This window comes from Phaethon aethereus, assembly GCF_964289735.1.
Source record: "Phaethon aethereus genome assembly, chromosome: 2".
NCBI lineage: Eukaryota > Metazoa > Chordata > Aves > Phaethontiformes > Phaethontidae > Phaethon > Phaethon aethereus.
The window spans coordinates 72531781-72550813 of NC_138582.1; the positions used below are offsets into that span (position 1 = coordinate 72531781).

At 44.9% G+C, this 19033-nt stretch overlaps 2 protein-coding genes across 2 annotated transcripts; one reads left to right on the forward strand and one right to left on the reverse strand.

Annotated features, from left to right (window-relative positions):
- Positions 1 to 939: 939 nt before the first annotated feature.
- Positions 940 to 10045, reverse strand: NDUFS6 (NADH:ubiquinone oxidoreductase subunit S6; the record flags this gene model as incomplete). Its single annotated transcript, XM_082014861.1, has 4 exons — positions 940 to 1072; positions 2369 to 2491; positions 7061 to 7114; positions 9902 to 10045. The coding sequence occupies 4 exons, from the start codon at positions 10043 to 10045 to the stop codon at positions 1007 to 1009; spliced, it is 387 nt and encodes a 128-aa protein (XP_081870987.1). The 3' UTR covers positions 940 to 1006.
- Positions 10046 to 10347: 302 nt separating this feature from the next.
- MRPL36 (mitochondrial ribosomal protein L36) lies at positions 10348 to 10671 on the forward strand (the record flags this gene model as incomplete). The annotated part of the gene is made up of 1 exon (XM_081996350.1): positions 10348 to 10671. The coding sequence occupies one exon, from the start codon at positions 10348 to 10350 to the stop codon at positions 10669 to 10671; it is 324 nt and encodes a 107-aa protein (XP_081852476.1).
- Positions 10672 to 19033: the final 8362 nt, after the last annotated feature.

Genomic DNA, 19033 nt, shown 5'->3' on the forward strand with positions numbered 1-19033 from the left:
TCACCAGTGTTAAAAAAAACCCAAACATACCACTTACTGACAACAGATTAAAATGCCCTGGAGCAAAGACCAAAGCTCAGACCCCCCTTCTCCAGACACATGCCCTGTTTGAGAATCATGCTTATATGACAGAATGCTACATGAGTGAAATTAAGCAAGAAGGTAAATGATGTCCTACAACCAGCCTCACATGGCCTAGGTAGTGCTACATATAGATGGATGCTCTCATTGTCAGATTATCTGTATTACAGAAGCAGAAGCTGCTACCTGTAATGGAGCAATCCCTACTATGAGTCTGACAAGACCCAGTTCCCAAAGACATTTCAAGTGTGCAAATCCGAAGCAGAATCAGATATTTATACTATGTTCCTCCCAATTGGAGGACAAATGCTTATGTCCTCACCTTTCATGTCTGCCAGCTTAGGTAGTTCTCCAGCTCACGTTGATTACCTTTCTAAGGCACTGTCTGTTCCTTTAAAACAAGTAGCAAGTGTAGTTACTTAATTCAGGGATGACAATCTTGCTTCCAGGAGTAAGTATTACAGTGTTTAATATCATAATATTTTTGTGCTTCCACTTGTGAATCTAGCTATAGATACTAGGCCATGAATAAATTAAGAGTGTCAAACAATGCCAAAAGACAAATACTTCAGATAATTAATCCCCTGGTAAACATTTACATCCAATTTAGTGTTGAAAAGAATACACATCTACCCAGTACAAACCAAACCTATGCTGCAGCCAAGTGCCACTTCCAAGCCTGCAAGAAGTCTGCCAAACAAGGCAGGCCACTTGTTCCATGAAAACCAAATTAAATACAAAGAAGATATTGTAATACCATTCAGCTCTCAAATACTTGACCAGCTAGGTTTTAAAAAGGTACAGACTGGACTTTCCATAGTTAAGATACAAACCAAAGATTAGTGTTTGAGTTTAAGTATATTGTTTATTTATAGTTAAACTTTAACATCTGAACAGAAATCTACAAGCATGCAGGGATGATCTTTCAGTGATGTTTCTGTTTAAACTGAAGTCCACAGTAGCCGCACGTTCCGGTCTTTGTATCTTTGTCCTGCAAAAATACAACAGCTGCTAGTTTCACTTTACAAAACTTTTCGAAATTCCAAGTTTTCTCTTATTTACACATGCCATCTTAAAATGGATCAATATAGCTGAGGTACAGAGTTTAATCTTACTTGAAACACTGGATGTAAGATCATTTCATAATTATTTTAATATAGAATAGGATTTGGCATTTCCAAGTTATATCTAGACAGGAATTTTGGCCAGTAATGCAAGGTGACAGAGTAAGTTGCAGGAAGGAGCAAATTTCAGCAGGATTCCAGGAGAAACTCTAAAGAAAGTGTTCTGGAGAAAAGTAGCAGTTACTATGGTATAAAAGGTTATTCTTCTCTCCAAAAGATACATATATTTTTTAAAATGTAGAAGTGTGACAGATTGCAAGCTGTTGTAGTTGTTCTTAACACAACAAAAGACAAGACAGTTAGATAAACACTCAGGGATCTTCTGTTGTTTAGCAACATAATTATTTGCAGTCATGAAACAAAGCAAACTCATGGTTCCCTTTCCTTAATACAGGGTTAGAAGTGAAAAATCCAGACTACCCTCCCCCCCCGAAAGCCTGGATTTCAATGTTAGTGCTACGGGAAACATGCTGGTCTAATACCATTCTCTCTGTTGGCAGATATCAACTCTCATGAACTAAACTACAGATGTTTTGTAATTTGATTGTTCACACAAAAAGATCTCAAGATTCACAAACACTAAAGCATTCTTCAAGAAGCGCATGACGCAGGTCAAACCAACTTGAACGCAACTGATCAGCAATGTGCTACACAAGTTCTTAAGACTGAACAACACTACTTTCGTAAGTGTAATGAATTAGAACCTCCAAGCATTTGACTTGAATAATGTAAAATGAATCATTATAAAGTGCTTAATTCCCTTGTTTCTTAGGAATACTGCATATTCCTAAGAATATTGCAAACGTATCCTCAATCTACACAGTGGCATTTAAATAATTAGAGTGTTTCAAAACACAGCAAGCATGTTATTTTTTGTGTCAAGGCGCTACTTGTTCATATTACTTCAGTTAATTTCTATTTAAAAAAAAAAATTATTGTCCTATCAACAAATGAAAGTTTCAGAAAGAAACGTCTGTAACTTCAAATGGGAACCCTCTAACTCTTCCAAGTAGAAATCTTAATTTTATATTAGGCACCAAATAAAATTAGCATCTCAGGTGGTTACTCCTTTCACTTTGTTAAACTAACATGCCAAAAAGTAGACAAACTTACAAACAAGAATTTACAGGCAAAACATGCTATACACAGAATAATGATATTACCAAGTTTATGTATACTTTAGGATGTCCCAGAGCTCCACCACCACCATCGCATGATATCACTCTGCTTTCCACTTCACTCACAGGCTGCTCTGCTATCAAATCAATTGCAAAATTCTTGTTCACCTGTAAGAGAAAAAGGAAACTTTCAGATACCTTCCTCACTCATACAGAAAGAAATTGCTATTGACTGCCTCCTCAAGCAGTTCCACCACAGTCATCTTTTAGAAGTTCCTGCATAGGTTTTCTCTCACCTCCTCCACCAACTCTTAGGCTGTGCTATAAACCAGATCAGTGAACTACACATTAAACTCTGCAAAAGTAACCCTCTTCCCCTGATACACAGGCCACGCTAGTGCTCAGGTTTACAACGTGACCTAAGCAGATTCCGCAGAGGAGTGAGCAGGAACAAGCAGCCAAGAACAGAAGATATTTAACTGACACTGCCTCTGTACTGTGCTTTAGCAACTACATGATAAAATTGCGAAAGACTCAGTGCTGATAAACCCAAAAATAATGGTGGGACAAGTAAGGTCAGGAGTGAGATAAAACAGTTGCTGGTAATTTAGAGCCTCTCACCATGCACCTTATTCCATCACTGCACAGGAGTCTCAGTAAAACACGAACGTGGTGCATAACAGTCAGAAAGGCAAATTGTTCACCATTAGAAAAAAGGAAAACCTGTAAGTGTCACTATGCCGCTCTGCAAATCCATCTTATACACTTCCCTGAATATGCACATCGCTGACAAGTACGGCTTTTTCCTAGAGCACATCTAGGTCACCTGGCAAACATATCCGCCTCTGGACAGGCCTGCAACACAGCAACTTGCACATCAGCAGGACCTACAGCACCCAGCCACAGCGCTTTCCTCTCTCATCCACATCAGCTTCTTCCGACCTGGTCTGCACCAGCACTGAGCAGACAACCCACCCTACCCCTTGGGTAACCATGCTCCAGGAGGGGCCAGCTTTTTCAAAGGCAATGTTATACATGCAAGAATATAAAATAATACACATACCCAAAGAAGGCATTATCTACTGCTCTGTGTATAAGGTTCATAAACGTGCTGGCATTTGAATGAACATGAGATTCTTAGGCAAAAGATAGTTGAATGTCCATTAAATTAATCCCCAAGAACTACAATGGTATTTTTATATAGTTCTAGTACACGACAACTTAGGATCTTTCACCAAGACTCCAGTTAAGTCTCCCCAAAATTTCCATTTTTGGTACAGCAGTGGAAAAGTCAGTTTTGCCAACAGTTGTACTTTCTTTACCTAAAGAAGCTGATAGCTAAATAAAGTTAATGAAAAATAACTTTTGGTAATGAAGCAAATTGGCAACATCAAGAACCTCACTGCCTTGGGCCTGTGTCTGCAAGTCATATGTAATCTTTACCACCCTGCAAGGATTTTTACTGCTGCTTTTAATAACGCTCAAAATCGTGCATCCTTCATTTCATGCTAAAGAAGGAAGGAGATAGCACTGTGATGTACCTCTGCTTCAAGATCAGAAACAGAACTCCACTCTTGCAAACATTTATGGCACAAATGCATTTCTGAGGAGAGGGGGGAAGCAAGAACCTCTCACCCACTGTACAGCTGTAACTTGTCTGTGGTTCAGACTACTACAAAAAGTTTAGGAATTCACATGGAAAAAAAGCCGGGGGGGGGGGAGAGGGAGGGAAGACTGATAAAAAAAAATGTGAGGGGGAAAAAGTGGTTTCAGTTGTAACATGTCCCTTCAACTAAAGTGCAGCGGTAGTTAGCAGGAAGGGGCTGTTTCCCTCAGCACATCCAAGCGCTCCTTGCTCAATGCATAATTCAGTGATCAATCTTTTTTTTCTTTGGCCGTAGTGCCAGTTTGACAATCCCATTGCTGCTTCTTTCCACCTACTCGCCTGTGCCAGTACATGGTCTGGGAGGCAGAGATAAAAACAAACTTGGAATAGGCCCAGGTCCAAAGATCCAGAGGGAAGGAGGAGGTTATATTTAAACCAGACCAGCTCTGAGCTCAGTCCTCCTCGCAGCTTTAGCTGCTGCACCAGCCCAACAGAAAGGGTAGAGCCCAAGTGGGAACAGTGGTGTCAAAGTAGGTCCTGTGGTACCTTAGGGATTGTACAAGGGTGGGAGGACCCTAGCTGGACTGCAGCAGATGCAGTTTATCAGTGGCCATGCTCAGTTTTCTCAGAGCTACTTGCTTTAGGCTCTTGCCAGAGAGCACTAATCCCCTGGTTCTGCACATCCAGCACAGACAACAACAATTTTAGCTAAAATGCATGGATTTTGTAAATAATTAGGCTGGCAGAACTGAGGGGATAATACCCACATACTCCAGGCCATGCCCCCATGCCTGGCCACTGCCTGGAGAGGCCATGTGCAGCACCCAGGCACAGGCCCAGACGTCCTCACTGGTGGCCCCTGCGACCGGAGGCTGGGTCCTCAAACAAGGCAGCGGCCAAGGCTGGGCCAGGCCGAACACAAGCCAGATTTGACCACCTGGAGCATACTGAAGGCAAAGAGAAGCAGCAACAGAGAAAGTACCAAAGACCAACTTTGCAGGCTAGCTTTAGCTTCAGAAACAAGGCAACATTTGGACTACAGACACCCTAATCATAGAAACTTTGGGTTGGAAGGAACCTTTAAAGGTCATCTAGTCCAACCCCCTGCAGTGAGGAGGGACATCTTCAACTAGATCAGGTTGCTCAGAGCCCTGTCCAACCTGACCTTGAGGGTCTCCAGGGATGAGGCAGCTACCACCTCTCTTGGCAACCTGTGCCAGTGTTTCACCACCCTCATTGGGCAAAATTTCTTCCTTCTATCTAGTCTAAATCTGCCCTCTTTTAAGTGTAAAACTGTTACCCCTTGCCCTATTGCTACAGGCCCTGCTAAAAAGTCTGTCCCCACCTTTCCTACAGGCCCCCTTTAACTGGCAGGCTGCAATAAGGTCTCCCCAGAGCCTTCTCTTCTCTGGGCTGCACAACCCCAACTCTCTCAGCCTTTCTTCGTAGGAGAGGTGTTCCATCCCTCCGATCATTTTTGTGGCCCTCCCCTTGACTCTCTCCAACAGATCCATGTCTTTCCTGTGCTGAAGGCTCCAGAGCTGGATGCAGGACTCCAGGTGGGGTCTCACCAGAATGGAGTAGAGGAGCAAAATGACCTCCCTCAACCTGCTAGCAGCTAATACTAGCAGCTGAAACACAGTGGGGGAAAATGGTGAAGTCCCTAGAGAGAGGTACCATTAACAAGCACAGATGATGATTGTTTTAGTATTTAACATGTAAATTTTGTTCCAACATCACAGTTAAAACCTGGCGTTAAACCTTGCTCAGCAGACTTAAAGCTCATCTTCTGCTGGAGAAGGAGGAACTGAGCCCAGCTGAAAACCCTGGGTGTTCCTCACCACAGAGAGTCTGAAATCAGCTGCTGGCAACAGCACATCAGAGGGACCTGTGCCCTATGGAGAATTAGGCTTAAGGAGTGTCTCCTACAAAGTTACAGAAGTAGCACAGAAACAGGCATTGCATTTGGCAGAGACCTACTTTGCCACCATCCTCCCAGAAGTAAACTACTTCAGCATTTTAAGTGACATTTTCATTTAACTGTTTCCCATGTAGAATCCCTATTTTTGCCATGCAGCACAAATTAAATTGTATCCATGATACAATGAGGTAAACTCAATATGAAAACTCAGAAATCAGCATAATTAATTCAGGTTAATTTAGGAAGGGAATAATTATATGCAAATACATTAAAAATCCACCACACCTTATATTTAATGCCTCTACTATACATAGGCAATTATAGCATTAACACTAAGGCACTACTCAGGTGCTCAGGCATTGAGGAATACAGTTTAGCTGAAACACCCTCTGTTTCTCTCCCAAAGGCAAGCAGATCCCTCATGGATCTGTGCTGCTTGATCATTAGAGAGAACTTGGTGCTAAAAGACTTAAAATTACATGTACCCACTCTACCGATAAGCAGCAGCAACAGGCCCACAAGATAACTTCACAGCAGTACATTTGGCTTATGCTGGTGTTACTGGACTTTGCTTTTGAGGCTTCGGTATTTCAGAATACTCTAAAATTTAGTTTTATTTGTTAAATAACATCACCATTACAGCAAATGCTTCCCAGGCTCTGGAAATGAAGTGCCCTCATTAAATACTCAGTTTGGATAAAGATCAAGATTTTAGCTATGCAGAAGCAAATTAAGCTTCAAAACACACATTTAAACAGATATATAGATGCATGATTCACCAGAGCATTTAATGATGTAATATTTCTGAACAGAAATGGCACTAAAAACATGCTTAAAATTTCCTTAAAACACATGCTTAAAACAAAAAGTGATCGAAGTTTAACATGCTCAAATACCTACAACTTCTACAGCCTAAATGTAAGCACTTAACACATACAGGGCAAATTTTGCATTTTCCAAATTTGCCAAAAGTAGGGATGTACACAGAAGCTACTATAAGCTGTCTTAAAAAAAAAAAAAGACTTTTCACTGCAGAGAAAAAAAAACACCAAAACCCAAAACAATTTGGTTTTGGTTGTGGTTTTTGGGTTCAGTTAGTGTTTGTTTTTTTTTTTTTTTTAATTACAATGAAGTTGGAGACATCAATATCAGGTATAAAAAAACCCCGCAAACCACCTCCTCTCACATGAGTAAAAGTAGAATGAGTTACCTCCTTTTGTCGTCCAACAAATCTAACTCTTCTATAATCCTCTTCTTCATATACCTGAAGTATAAAATAAACTTGAAGTTATTTAAAAAGCAATGACCATAAGCAAAGAACACAAAGGCTTACAGCACTGTCAAGACTAACTAGTTGAAATTGTTTCCTCAATTTCAAGTATTGCCATCATCTTTACAAGTATGTACTGCACAGAAAAAGCAGCTTCCATTTCTCTCTCACAGGAAAATAAATTTTAGGTTAGAAAGTAGAACAGTAAGGGAGGGTGGTAAAGCCAGTAACAGAAGCCTTAGCTCTGACCATAGAGGCAAACATAAGATTTATTACTTATAAAGCTGTTCCTTGATCCCACACTGCCATCTGGAAGGTGAACTAAACTAGGAAATTCAAGTTCCATATTTATTTATTTATGTTTGAGTCAACTAACCAGAGGTAACATCCCTACCTGAACTTTGTGCTGGTTTTCTCTGGCATAGCATTAATTTTCTCCATAGTAGCTAGTATGGGGCCATGTTTTGGATTTGTGCTGAAAACAGTGTTGATAACACAGGGATGTTTTCGTTATTGCTGACCAGTGCTTACATACAGTCAAGGCCTTTTCTGCTTCTCACACTACCACACCAACAAGTAGGCTGGGGGTGCACAAGAAGCTGGGAGGGGACACAGCTGGGACAGCTGACCCCAACTAACCAAAGGGATATTCCATACCATATGACATCATGGTCAGTATATAAAGCTGGAGGAAGAGGAAGGCAGGCAGGGGACGTTCAGAGTGATGGCATAGAATCACAGAAGCATTAAGGTTGGAAAAGACCTCTAAGATCATCGAGTCCAACCGTCAACCCAACACCACCATGCCCACTAAACCATGTCCCAAAGTGCCACATCTACACATTTTTTTCAACACTTCCTGTGATGGTGACTCCATCATCTCCCTGTGCAGCCTGCTCCAATGCTTGACCACATAAAGAAATTTTTCCTAATATCCAGTCTAAACCTCCCCTGGTGCAACTTGAGACCATTTCCTCTTGTCCTGTCGCTAGTTACTTGGGAGAAGAGACCAACACCCACCTCACTACAACCTCCTTTCAGGTAGTTGTAGAGAGTGATAAGGTCTCTCCTCAACCTTGTCCAACTAAACAATCCCTCAGCCATTCCTCATAACACTTGCTCTCCAGACCCCTCACCAGCTTCATTGCCCTGCTTTGGACACGCTCCAACAACTCGATGTCCTACTGGTAGTGAGGGGCTCAAAACTGAACAGAGTATTCAAGGTGCGGCCTCACCAGTGCCGAGTACAGGGGCACAATCAGATCCCTGCTCCTGCTGGCCACACTGTTTCTGATACAGGCCAGGATGCTGTTGGCCTTCTTGGCCACCTGGGCACACTGCTGGCTCATGTTCAGCTGGCTGTCGACCAACATCCCTAGGTCCTCTTACGCCGGGCACTCTCTAGCTACTCCTCCCCAAGCCTGTGGCGTTGCATGGGGTTGTTGTGACCCAAGTGCAGGACCCGGCACTTGGCGTGTTGAACCTCATACAGTTGACACTGGCCCATCGATCCAGCCTGTCCAGATCTCTCTGCAGAGCCCTTCTACCCTCCAGCAGATCAACACTCCCACCCAGCTTGGTGTCGTCTGCAAACTTACTGAGGGAGCATCAATCTCCTCATACAAATCATCAATAAAGATATCAAACAAGACCAGCTGCAAAACTGAGCCCTGGGGAACACCACTTGTAACCAGCTGCCAACTGAATTTAACTCTGTTCACCACAACTCTCTGAGCTCAGCTGTCCAGACAGTTCTTTATATGGTGAAGAGTACACCTGTCTAAGCCACAAGCCACCAGTTTCTCCAGGAGAATGCTGTGGGAGACGCTGTCAAAGGCTTTACTGAAGTCCACGAAGACAACATTCACAGCCTTTCCCTCATCCACTAGGTGGGTCACCTGGTCATAGAAGGAGATCAGGTTGGTCAAGCAGGACCTGCCTTTCATGAACCCATGCTGGCTGGGCCTGATCCCTTGGTTGTCCTGCACATGCCCTGTGAGCGCCCTGAAGATGAACTTCTCCATAATCTTCCCTGGTACCGTGGTCGGGCTGACAGGCTGGCATTTATCTTCTGAAGTAACCATTACATGTGATACAGCCCTGCTTTCCTGGAGATGGCTGAACACCTGCCTGCCCATGGGAAGTGGTGAATTAATTCCTTGTTTAGCTTCACTTGCATGTGCGGCTTTTGCTTTCCCTATTAAATTGTCTTTATCTCAACCCACGAGTTTTCTCACTTTTACTCTTCCAACTCTCTCCCCCATCCCACTGGGGGGAGTGAGGCAGTGGCTGTGTGGGGCGTAGTTGCCAGCTGAGATTAAACCACAACACTCCAACAGCCATGTCTCCTTCACATCTCCACAGGGTATTACACAAGCTTCCCTAGTTCTCACGCTCAGTTTTTACACTAAAGAACAGGTAAAAAGGAGTTACAAGACACTGACACAAGAGTACCTCCTACCTGTCAACTCTTCAGCTGTGTGAAATGTCGCATTCGGACCACAGCGCCTGGCAATGGCTAATGACACTGTTCCTAATTAACACGCTTCTTTTTGAAAGCGCGCATACCTTTTGCCTACGATCACCCAAGCGCATCAATTTCTACAGCGCGGACTAAGCGAAGAAGCACACCAGCGTGCCGCTCGCAGCCCCGGGAGCACCCTCCCCCAGGCACCAGCACAGCAGGAGATGCCGCCCGGACACGCCCGCCCTCTCCGGGCAGCGGAGGGGCAGCAACGGCTCCCAGGCCGCCCTCCTCCTGCCACGGCCTCGCGCGCTTACCTGCCCCGTGTGCGTCACCAGCTCGCCAGTACCGGAGGCCCGTACGCCGTAGGGCCGAACAACGGCAATAACCGCCAGCGGGCGGGGCAGCAGCAAACGGCTCAGCGGCAGCAAGTGGCAGAAGGTCGCGCCGGGCGCCGCCATCTTAACCCGGCCACGTGACCCCCCTCCTCGGGCGGGCGCGGGCACGGCCGCAGCCCTTGCCCCGCCCCTCGCTGCGCCCCGCGCTCTTCCGCCGGGCCGTGGCGTGTGCGCACGCGCGGGGCTGCCTGCGGCCTAGGAGAGGGGAGCAGCGGTGGTGTTGGTCAGTGCTCGGCGCCTTCCGTTAGGGCTGGGGGCGGTTGGTGGTGTGGAGGTGGCGGGGAAAGGAGGAGGAGGAGGAGGGGATAGGATGGGAAGCGAAGCGGTTGTCCTTACCGGTGCGCTGTCCCCACAGGGCGCGGAGCATGCTCTCCCTCCTGGCCAGGGCCGCCGCCGGGCCGCTCCGCCCGCTGGGCCGCTCGCCCTTCTGTTCCCTGGCCCCGTGGTGGCGGGCGGTGGCGCTGCCCCTGGCGGTGGGACGGGCCCCGCCGCTGTGGTGCGGGGCGGCCGCCCCCCGCGGCTTGCTGGCCGCCTCGCCGCCGCCCGGGCTGCAGCCGCCGCTCCTGGCGGGGCTGAAGACGAAAACCTCGTTGAAGAGGCGCTGCAAGGACTGCTTCATCGTCCGGCGCCGGGGCCGGCTGTACGTCTATTGCAAGACCAACCCCCGGCACAAGCAGCGGAAGCTGTAGCCCCGCGGCCGGCAGCCTGCCCCAGCCGGGAGCGCCGCTGCGGGGCCCCGGGGAGGAGAGAATTACCGTGGCGTTCGCCTGCCGGGCCCGAGTCCTGCTGTGTGGGTCCCTGCCGCTGGCACCGCTCCCTCTTCCCTGGCTGCCCCCTGACTTCCGAGAGCTGACCGCTGGGGACGCGAGTCGCGCAATGGTGCAGCTGACGGCGTTTCATCTTAACGCTAAGGCAGAGCGAGTTAACGATCTTGACGGCCCTTGCCGTAACTGCAGACCGCGGCTGCTGAGAACTGGAATGGGAAGCCATAACTTTCAGGACCTCTTGGCATCTTAGCCTTGAAGCCTTACTTACGATCACCTCGCTGTTAAGTTAGGAAGGGCGAAGCTGCACCATCAGATTCTGAGATGCGTTTATGTTTTAATTAAAGCGAAATGAAAATAAACACCGCTGATTGTGCATTATTATAATATACAATGAATAAAAAAAAATCCTAGACGCCAAAAACTGTCATAACAGAACCACTAGGTTCAAACTCAGGTGGTTTCTTACATGACAAATAATAAAAAATATGTTACATTGAAAGATGATGTCCTAGCTTTTTGGCTTACTTCATAGGTGAGGTGAAAATTCCTTTTAACTATCGAGTTGTAGCAGACATAATCCATGTAGCTTCAGGAATGCCAGTGTAAATAACCTTTGCTGCATATCATTCTGGGTTTTGAGGGGAGATGGTGGTATTTTAATTAGTAATTAACACTTTTTTAAGTTTTAGTGTCTAAAGTCATAATTTAATGATACTTAGTGACCATTCACAGTGTGTTTAGAAGTGTTCTTAGCCTCCTTTTCCTTTGGAAAAGTCCTCTCTGATGTTTCTGGTATACCTACTATTCTACAGTTTCTGGAACCTTAACCCAAATAAGAAGTTAATACCTAGGAATTGTTGCTTTTTGGGTGGAGTTTGTAACCCGTTTTCTGTCGGTGTCTACAGCAAAGAAGATAAAAATAGTCATTTCAGATTCCAGCTAGTTTGCCTTAAGTTTCTGCAAAGCTTTAGGCTCACTCACATAAATCAGTGAGGCTTTAGAATTACACTTTTTAATTTTTTTTTTTAGTACCATTTTTCCTGTATCCTGTGAAGCAATCTCTCCTGATAGAGGTGTAGGGAGAATGACAGGGAACAGTAATGCCTCAGAGATCACGTAGTCAAGCACACTGTTGAAGGCAAACTGCAATGGACTGGTACCTGTGGATTACAGACAGCCAAAATTGCTACAGTCCCCAAAAGTGTTTGTTCCTCATGCTTCTGAGTATTGCTGTGCTTGAGGCAGGTGTGTTCAATCTTCCTGTGAACTGCAAGTTTTCAACAGAAGGTACCAAAGTAAACTTTTGGACCACTATCAAGTTACTGCTACAAGTTTGCCAGAGTACTGTGGGAGAGCATCCTCGGCTTAGAAGAGATGAAATTGATTGAGCATTGTGTTTGCGGTTGCTGTAGAGAGAGTACAACGACTTGAAGAGCTTTTCTGCCCTGTTATAATCCCACAACTTCAAAATCGCGGGAGCTTTTATAATTATGTGTTTTTTTACTAGGTGCTTGGTGGACAATGAGAAACTAAGCCTGGAAAGCTGTGTCTAAGCAGCCCAGAGGCAATAGTTATTGATTGTTTCCCCTGTGTTGGGCAGTTTGTCTTTTCACTCATCTATTTTTTCACCAGAAATGTGAGTTTAGAGAGAGAGGAGCAGGCTAGTTCACATACACATCCATTTCAGGGGCCATCGAACAAGTTCATGGCAATGAAGGGGGAGAGAAATGGCTAGCTTAATCTAACTAGAGAGAGACAGAAGCATTCTCAAAACCAAAGAACCTTGAAGTAGGGGAAAACCTGCTGTACCTCAAAAGGTTTGGTTGAAATTTAGGCACTCACGAATAATAACACCCACTTAAATACCTGTTGCTTGTGCATGTAAGTAAAACATAAGCAAAGAAATGTATTGGAAAAGTTTTACACCTGCTTTAACATGCTTTGCCAGCTAAGCAGTCTAAGCATCTGGAAATTTTAAACCCTCTAATTCCCAGATTAGAGTTAATGGTACACCTTTATAGGTGTGTGCTGTGTGTTTTGTTCTGGCAGAAGAAAAGAGCTGTATGCTGTGAACCCCTGTGATACCTTATTGAGTGTAGCTATTAATAAACCTTTAAGGCAAACAGTGTATATATGTTCAGAAAACCCAGGGATTTCCAGGCCCCCACACTTTTCTGGAGGATCATGAAGAACATGCACTGAGTTGTCCATGAGATGAAGTGAAGGTCTGTAGGGTTGTTTTTCTAAGAAAGGTAATTGGCAGCTGGTCTTAACTGCCTCCCAAACAGTTTATCCAGCCCCACAGTTCTGTCAGAAAAAAGGTCAGCTCTCTGGTACAAGACAAATTGTGCTGGTAGGTTGCTGGGGGAGGTATTAAAACTGGGGCTTGCTTGCCAAGAGACATGTCTGATGGTGAAGAGAGAGACCTGTGAGGACGAGTTGCCAGGGCTAGGAGCAGCAGTCGACCTCTGGCCAGACTCTTTGAATGCAGTAGCGTGTGGGACTCGGGGATGGAGTTACTCATACCAGGCTGGTGTCCATTAAATCTGGTCTAATTATATTCATCAACAGGGAGTGATATTTAGGGATAGGGTTACTGTACAGCAGAGGGGACACAAATTACTTTACTTTCATCTCCCCCTTTAGCCCAAGACTCAAGTTTTTAAACAGTGCTGACTCAGCAGCCTATTTCAACAACTTACAATTAGGAAAAAAATGTTTCATAATTAAAACCATTGAATTTAGTGCTGCTAGTCCGAAACTTGAGATGTGAAGTAATTTGAATTCAGATGTTTAATATGGCTGTAGATTGTTGATGTGTCGTCATCGGAACAGTCATTTTGCGATACCTTGGGTGGAGCATTCATAAGAATGGAGCATTCACGGCCATCACTGAAACAGTGTATTTGGTTGTGCTAATAGATTTTGGAATGAGGGTTACAGGATTAGGAACTAGAAGGCTCTGAATTGTAATTGTACTCTGCCATTGACTTGCTGTATAATCTTGAAAAAGCAATTTTGCCTTTGTCTCAATTTCTCCATCTCATCGGCAGGAGTACTGAATCTCACACTTACAAGTACCTTTTTTTAGTTCATGTCCACAAAACAGTTATAGAGGTGTTCTAAAAAAAATCAGATTCTATAGCTTTCTGTAATTTGGGTGACATGAGGAATGTGACTAGAGCTGGTGGTGGTGCATGTTTATTTTAGGCCTATTTAGAACTACTACAAAATGAGAAGCTGAAATAAGGTCAGCCAGTAGCCTCCTTGTTGGTAGCTAAGAGTTCACATCCTTCATTACAGACTTTCTGAATGTTGTGCTACTGTGGTGGGTTGACCCTGGCTGGAGGCCAGGTGCCCACCAAAGCTGCTCTATCACTCCTCAGCTGGGCAGGGGAGAGAGAATATGAGAAGCTTGTGGGTTGAGATAAGGACAGGGAGGGATCACTCAGCAATTACCATCATGGGCAAAACAGACTTGACTTGGGGAAATTAATTTAATTTATTGCCAATCAGTTCAGAGTAGGGTAATAAGAAATAAAGCCATATCTTAAAACACCTTCTCCCCACCCCTTCCTTCCTCCCAGACTCAACTTCACTCCCGATTTCTCTACCTCCTCCCCCCGAGCAGGGCAGGGGGACGGGGAATGGGGGTTGTGGTCAGTTCATCACACACTGTCTCTGCTGCTCCTTCCTCCTCTGCCCCTGCTCCAGCGTGAGGTCCCTTCCATGGGAGACAGTCCTCCACCAACTTCTCCAACGTGGGTCCTTCCCACGGGCTGCAGTTCTTCATGAGCTGCTCCAGCCTGGGACCTCCATGGGTGCCATCCTTCAGGAACAGACGGCTCCAGCCTGGGCCCCCCGCGGGGTCACAAGTCCTGCCCGCAACCCTGCTCCAGCCGGGGCTCCTCTCCCCACGGGTCCCCACAGGCCCTGCCAGGAGCCGGCTCCAGCGCGGGCTGCCCACGGGGTCACGGCCTCCTTCGGGCATCCCCCTGCTGCGGCGTGGGGCCCTCCCCGGGTGCGGGTGGAGATCTGCTCCCCCGTGGAGCTCCATGGCTGCCGGGGCACAGCCGGCCTCACCAGGCTCTTCCCCAGGGGCTGCCGGGGAACCTCTGCTCCGGCGCCTGGAGCCCCTCCTGCCCCTCCTGCTGCCCTGGCCGGGGGGGCTGCAGGGCTGCTGCTCCCACAAGTTCTCACTCCTCTCTCCGGCTGCAGTTGCTGTTGCCGGGTGTTTCCCCTCCTTAAGCCCGTCACCCCAGAGGCGCTGCCACCGTCACTGATGGGCTCGGCCTTGGCCAGCGGTGGGTCCATCTTGGAGCCGGCTGGCACTGGCTCTGTCGGACACGGGGGAAGCTTCTGGCAACTCCTCACAAAATCCACCCCTTTAACCGCCCCACTACCTAAACCTTGCCACACAAACCCAATACAGTTTAAACAGTTTTTTTGAAAAGATAGGGTACACAACTGCTACTTAAGCTACCCAGGCCAAAAATTTAGTCCTGGAATACTAAAAATACTAATTTATGTTAGTTCCATAATTGCATGTATTTTATTTTTTATTTTTTCCCCCTCCACAGATGTTGTGTGGGTAGAAGGTGAAAGAGAGAGAAACGATAAGGAGAGTGCAGCTAGAATGTAAAATGGTTTAGGGGTGAAAAAGGACCCAATAACACAGGAAGAAGAATCCATACATTGAAAACTGAAGTAAGACTCGGGCTCCAATTATCTTTTCAGCTTTCTGTTTCCTGCTGGCTTTGTGTCCGTTACCCGTTCCAGAAATTCTTCATTCTTCTTTAAATCCCCGCAGTGGAGTCGGAGCGTGACACCTGATGTCTCCTGTGACTGTCTCCATCGTACAATCATGAAAATCATTTGCAGCTGCGAGTGACTGAACTTGCTTAATTCCTCAGAACTGTTCTAGGGAATGAGACTGTCAGAGTCCTGATACGCAACAGGTAGAGATGTATTTAGGTCAACTGGAGGATAAACCTTAGAGCTCATATATATTAATGACTGTCAAACTTTGTCTGTGGTTGTGTGTATGGGAATTACAATATTGGCTGCTGAATTGAGGACAACAGCTCTTCAAAAATTTCAGGTGAGGGAGAAGTCTTTGGGAGCTGTAGTACTGGGGAGCTGCGTCTGCTCGGCTGCAGGCGGTACGCGCTCAGGTTAGCTGACTGACAGGTGACTTTTCCAGATTCTGACACCATCAAAGATAGTTTCCTGGACTCAGTTAAAATAATAGCTATTTTTTTGTTCTATAGACACCGTGTTGCTTTTCCAATTATTTTATCATACCATGTAGATAAGCAAAAAAAAAAGCACAAGAAGGAGCAAACCTTAAGAGCTATTGCTAATGCCGTTGCGAAGTATTAACAACTGGAAACTTTCCTTTATTTGTAGAGATGAAGTAGATGACTCTTCTGTTCTGTGATATCCATGCATCTATGACCAGGCAAAGGAAAATTAAAAGTTGGAAGTATCATTTTACAAGAAAAATAAAACTAAAACATAGATACTCTTAAAGAAGGAAAAAGAAAGGGAGAAACAGGCTACTTTCTCTTGTTTAACAATGCAAAAGGACACAACATGCTATTACAGGCACTGTTCAGAATATCTTTTCAGTAATGCCAAGGTCTTTCTGTGGTTTCAGTGAGCTCCATGCACCTGATAGTAGAGAGGTTTCATTACCAAAGCTAGTTTACATGTATCTACAGGTCACCATGTTCTAAAGTTCTGAATCTGCAAGGGTAGACAGCCCTTGACAGATGCTGCTGAAAACCTATCAAATTACTTTTAAGGTTGAAATTAAGGATACAGTAGTCCCATTCAATTTAATAAGGCTGATTATACATTTAAGCGATTGCGTTATTCCATTTGAGTTCATCAGACTATTAACGTGGAGTTTGAAATCTGTACCAGTAGCTTAAATTGGGGAGCAGGGGGGCTGGATGTGTTAGTCCCAGAGGCTGAGAAGGGGCTGGGTTCTTTCCAACTAGCCGGGACAGTTTAACTCACCAGACCGGTGAGGGATCATGGCCTCGCCTCTCCGGTCTCTGCTCTCCAAGACTGAATTCGTCTTCCTGTAGGAATAGCTGAACTGCCCACAAAGCTGTTATTGAACTGTCACACTTTACAGCCTAGTTTATTTAGGTAAGTGGTGGTGTTTTACTTCTATACCTCTGGGAGATAAACTGCAGCGGTTTCGTTATTGCTCCGTATCCCACTCGTAGTGGCGGCAGCAATCTTTATAAGAGCTTCATCACAGTGAAGACATTGAACCTGGTCTAAAAATGATGAAAGTGGGTACAGGGAGAATATTGGCACCCAAGATGAAGCTGTCACTTGCTGGAGTTTTCCACCTGCCTCTAGAAATGGAAAATTCACTATTTCACCTAGAAGCTTGTGCATCGGACTTTGAAATCTGTTGTCTGTAAATGTGAAAACAGTGTTAAAAAGAGAGCAGTATTTTTCAAGAAGCCACCAGTTTATATGTGCCACATTGTGCAAAAAGAAAAAAAGTGAACTATGTGAAGTTGTTTGATCTAAAAGTACATTAATTCCCTTCAGTGGTTGAAAGTAAGCAAAGGAGCAGGCAGGGAATAATAAAAGCCTCTGTTGTACGTGACTGAAGATTGGTAAAGCACAGTGCCTAAATGAGGAAAAGGCTGGGAAGAAGCAGTCTCAGAGTCTATACAGTTTTAAAAGGGACTCATCACTACAGAGGAAATAATCTAGGAAGCTACTATTTATAAAAGCAGTGACTGAGATACCTGGAATAGGTCACACTCATAGGAACTTCAGACTTTGGTAGGAACCATTGCGTGTAGATTGTGTGCCAAGTGCTGTAGTTTTGCTTGGAATGGTCATCTTGCTACTAACAAGTTGGTTCTACAAAAGTTGTCTGGCATTCATCCTGATCACCAATTGCATAGTCACAAGAAGGAAACTTATTTGATTTATTTAAGTGAATGATGATACAGTAAATATGAAATGATAAACTGGGGCTTGGTCTGATGGCTGAAGAATTTTGTCATACCAGAGGCAAAGGCATGGGCTGCAGCCAGAGACCATGTAGTGGATAGGCAAGCAGCCAGTCATGCAGCTATGAGTCTGTTCCAAAACACTGTCACTTCACTCTTAAAAATGTCCTTTAATTTGCAGTTGTGCAGTTGAATTTTGTTGTGCCTTTCATTGTTGGAATCCTGTATTTTTTTTTCTTCAGAAGGTAGAGAGTCACTAAATTCAAGTCCCCCTTTAGTCTTTTTATAAGCTAATCAGATTAATCATTTTAGGTTTCTCACTATAAAATATTTTTTTCTAGCCTTTGGACATTGCTATTTTCTTTACCCTCCCTCCATTTCTTCCTAAAAATACAGGCACAGGAACTGTAGGCAGAATCAACCTTGTTGATGCTGAACACTGTGGTTAAAATCCTCCTGAATTTTGCACTCAGCAATCTTCCGCTTCCTTCGTCTGAAGATCACATTATTGCTACAGCTTTCCGCAAAGGGTTGGTGTTTGTTGTCAGTTTTCTATGACCAGAAAAGCCTTTACACTGCTTAACACTTTACAGCCCTCTCTTCTGCAGGTGTAGCTGCAATGCCTGGCTGCATTTGAATGTAACAAAAGAAAAATGTTTTCAGTAGGTTCAGTGTGTTGAGCAGCATAAAATTTTCCCTGTGACTTCCCTACCAGCATTACCTCTTTGCTGATTTTTGTTTTATCAGTGCTTGATCTACATCACTCCTGAAGCACTAATGAAAACACGGAGTACCTATCACTTGTCCTAATACCTGTGAAACCACGGTGAAAGCTATTCAAATTTCATTATGGTTCCCATTTGCAATTACATTTTGACATATTACTCAAATAGCTGTTAATTCATACACATATTAGGGTTTTCTTAGAGTTTTGAAACATAAGACAGCTCATGAGTCTTATAGTAAGGAAATACTATTTTTTTAAGGAGCTTAAGATTTATAACATGTGATGTTCAAAGAGGGATCAGGAGTGCAAATAGGCAAGGAAAGACAAGGAGATTGTGATGGAAGATCCTTCCTGGTGAGTTTTGGGTGCATCCCTTGATGCTGCTTGAAAAAGTGAAGAGCAAAACTAAAAGCATCCCACGTTAAGGCTCACAGTGGGAGATGGCGTAGTCAGGTGCTAAGCACGAATCAGGCAAGGACTGTGGATGGCATGAGCAGCAGGTCAGAGCGCCGTGGCAGTAGGGCTATTGGTAGGGGCCAAGGCAGATGTCGTTGGTGCTAAGGCATGT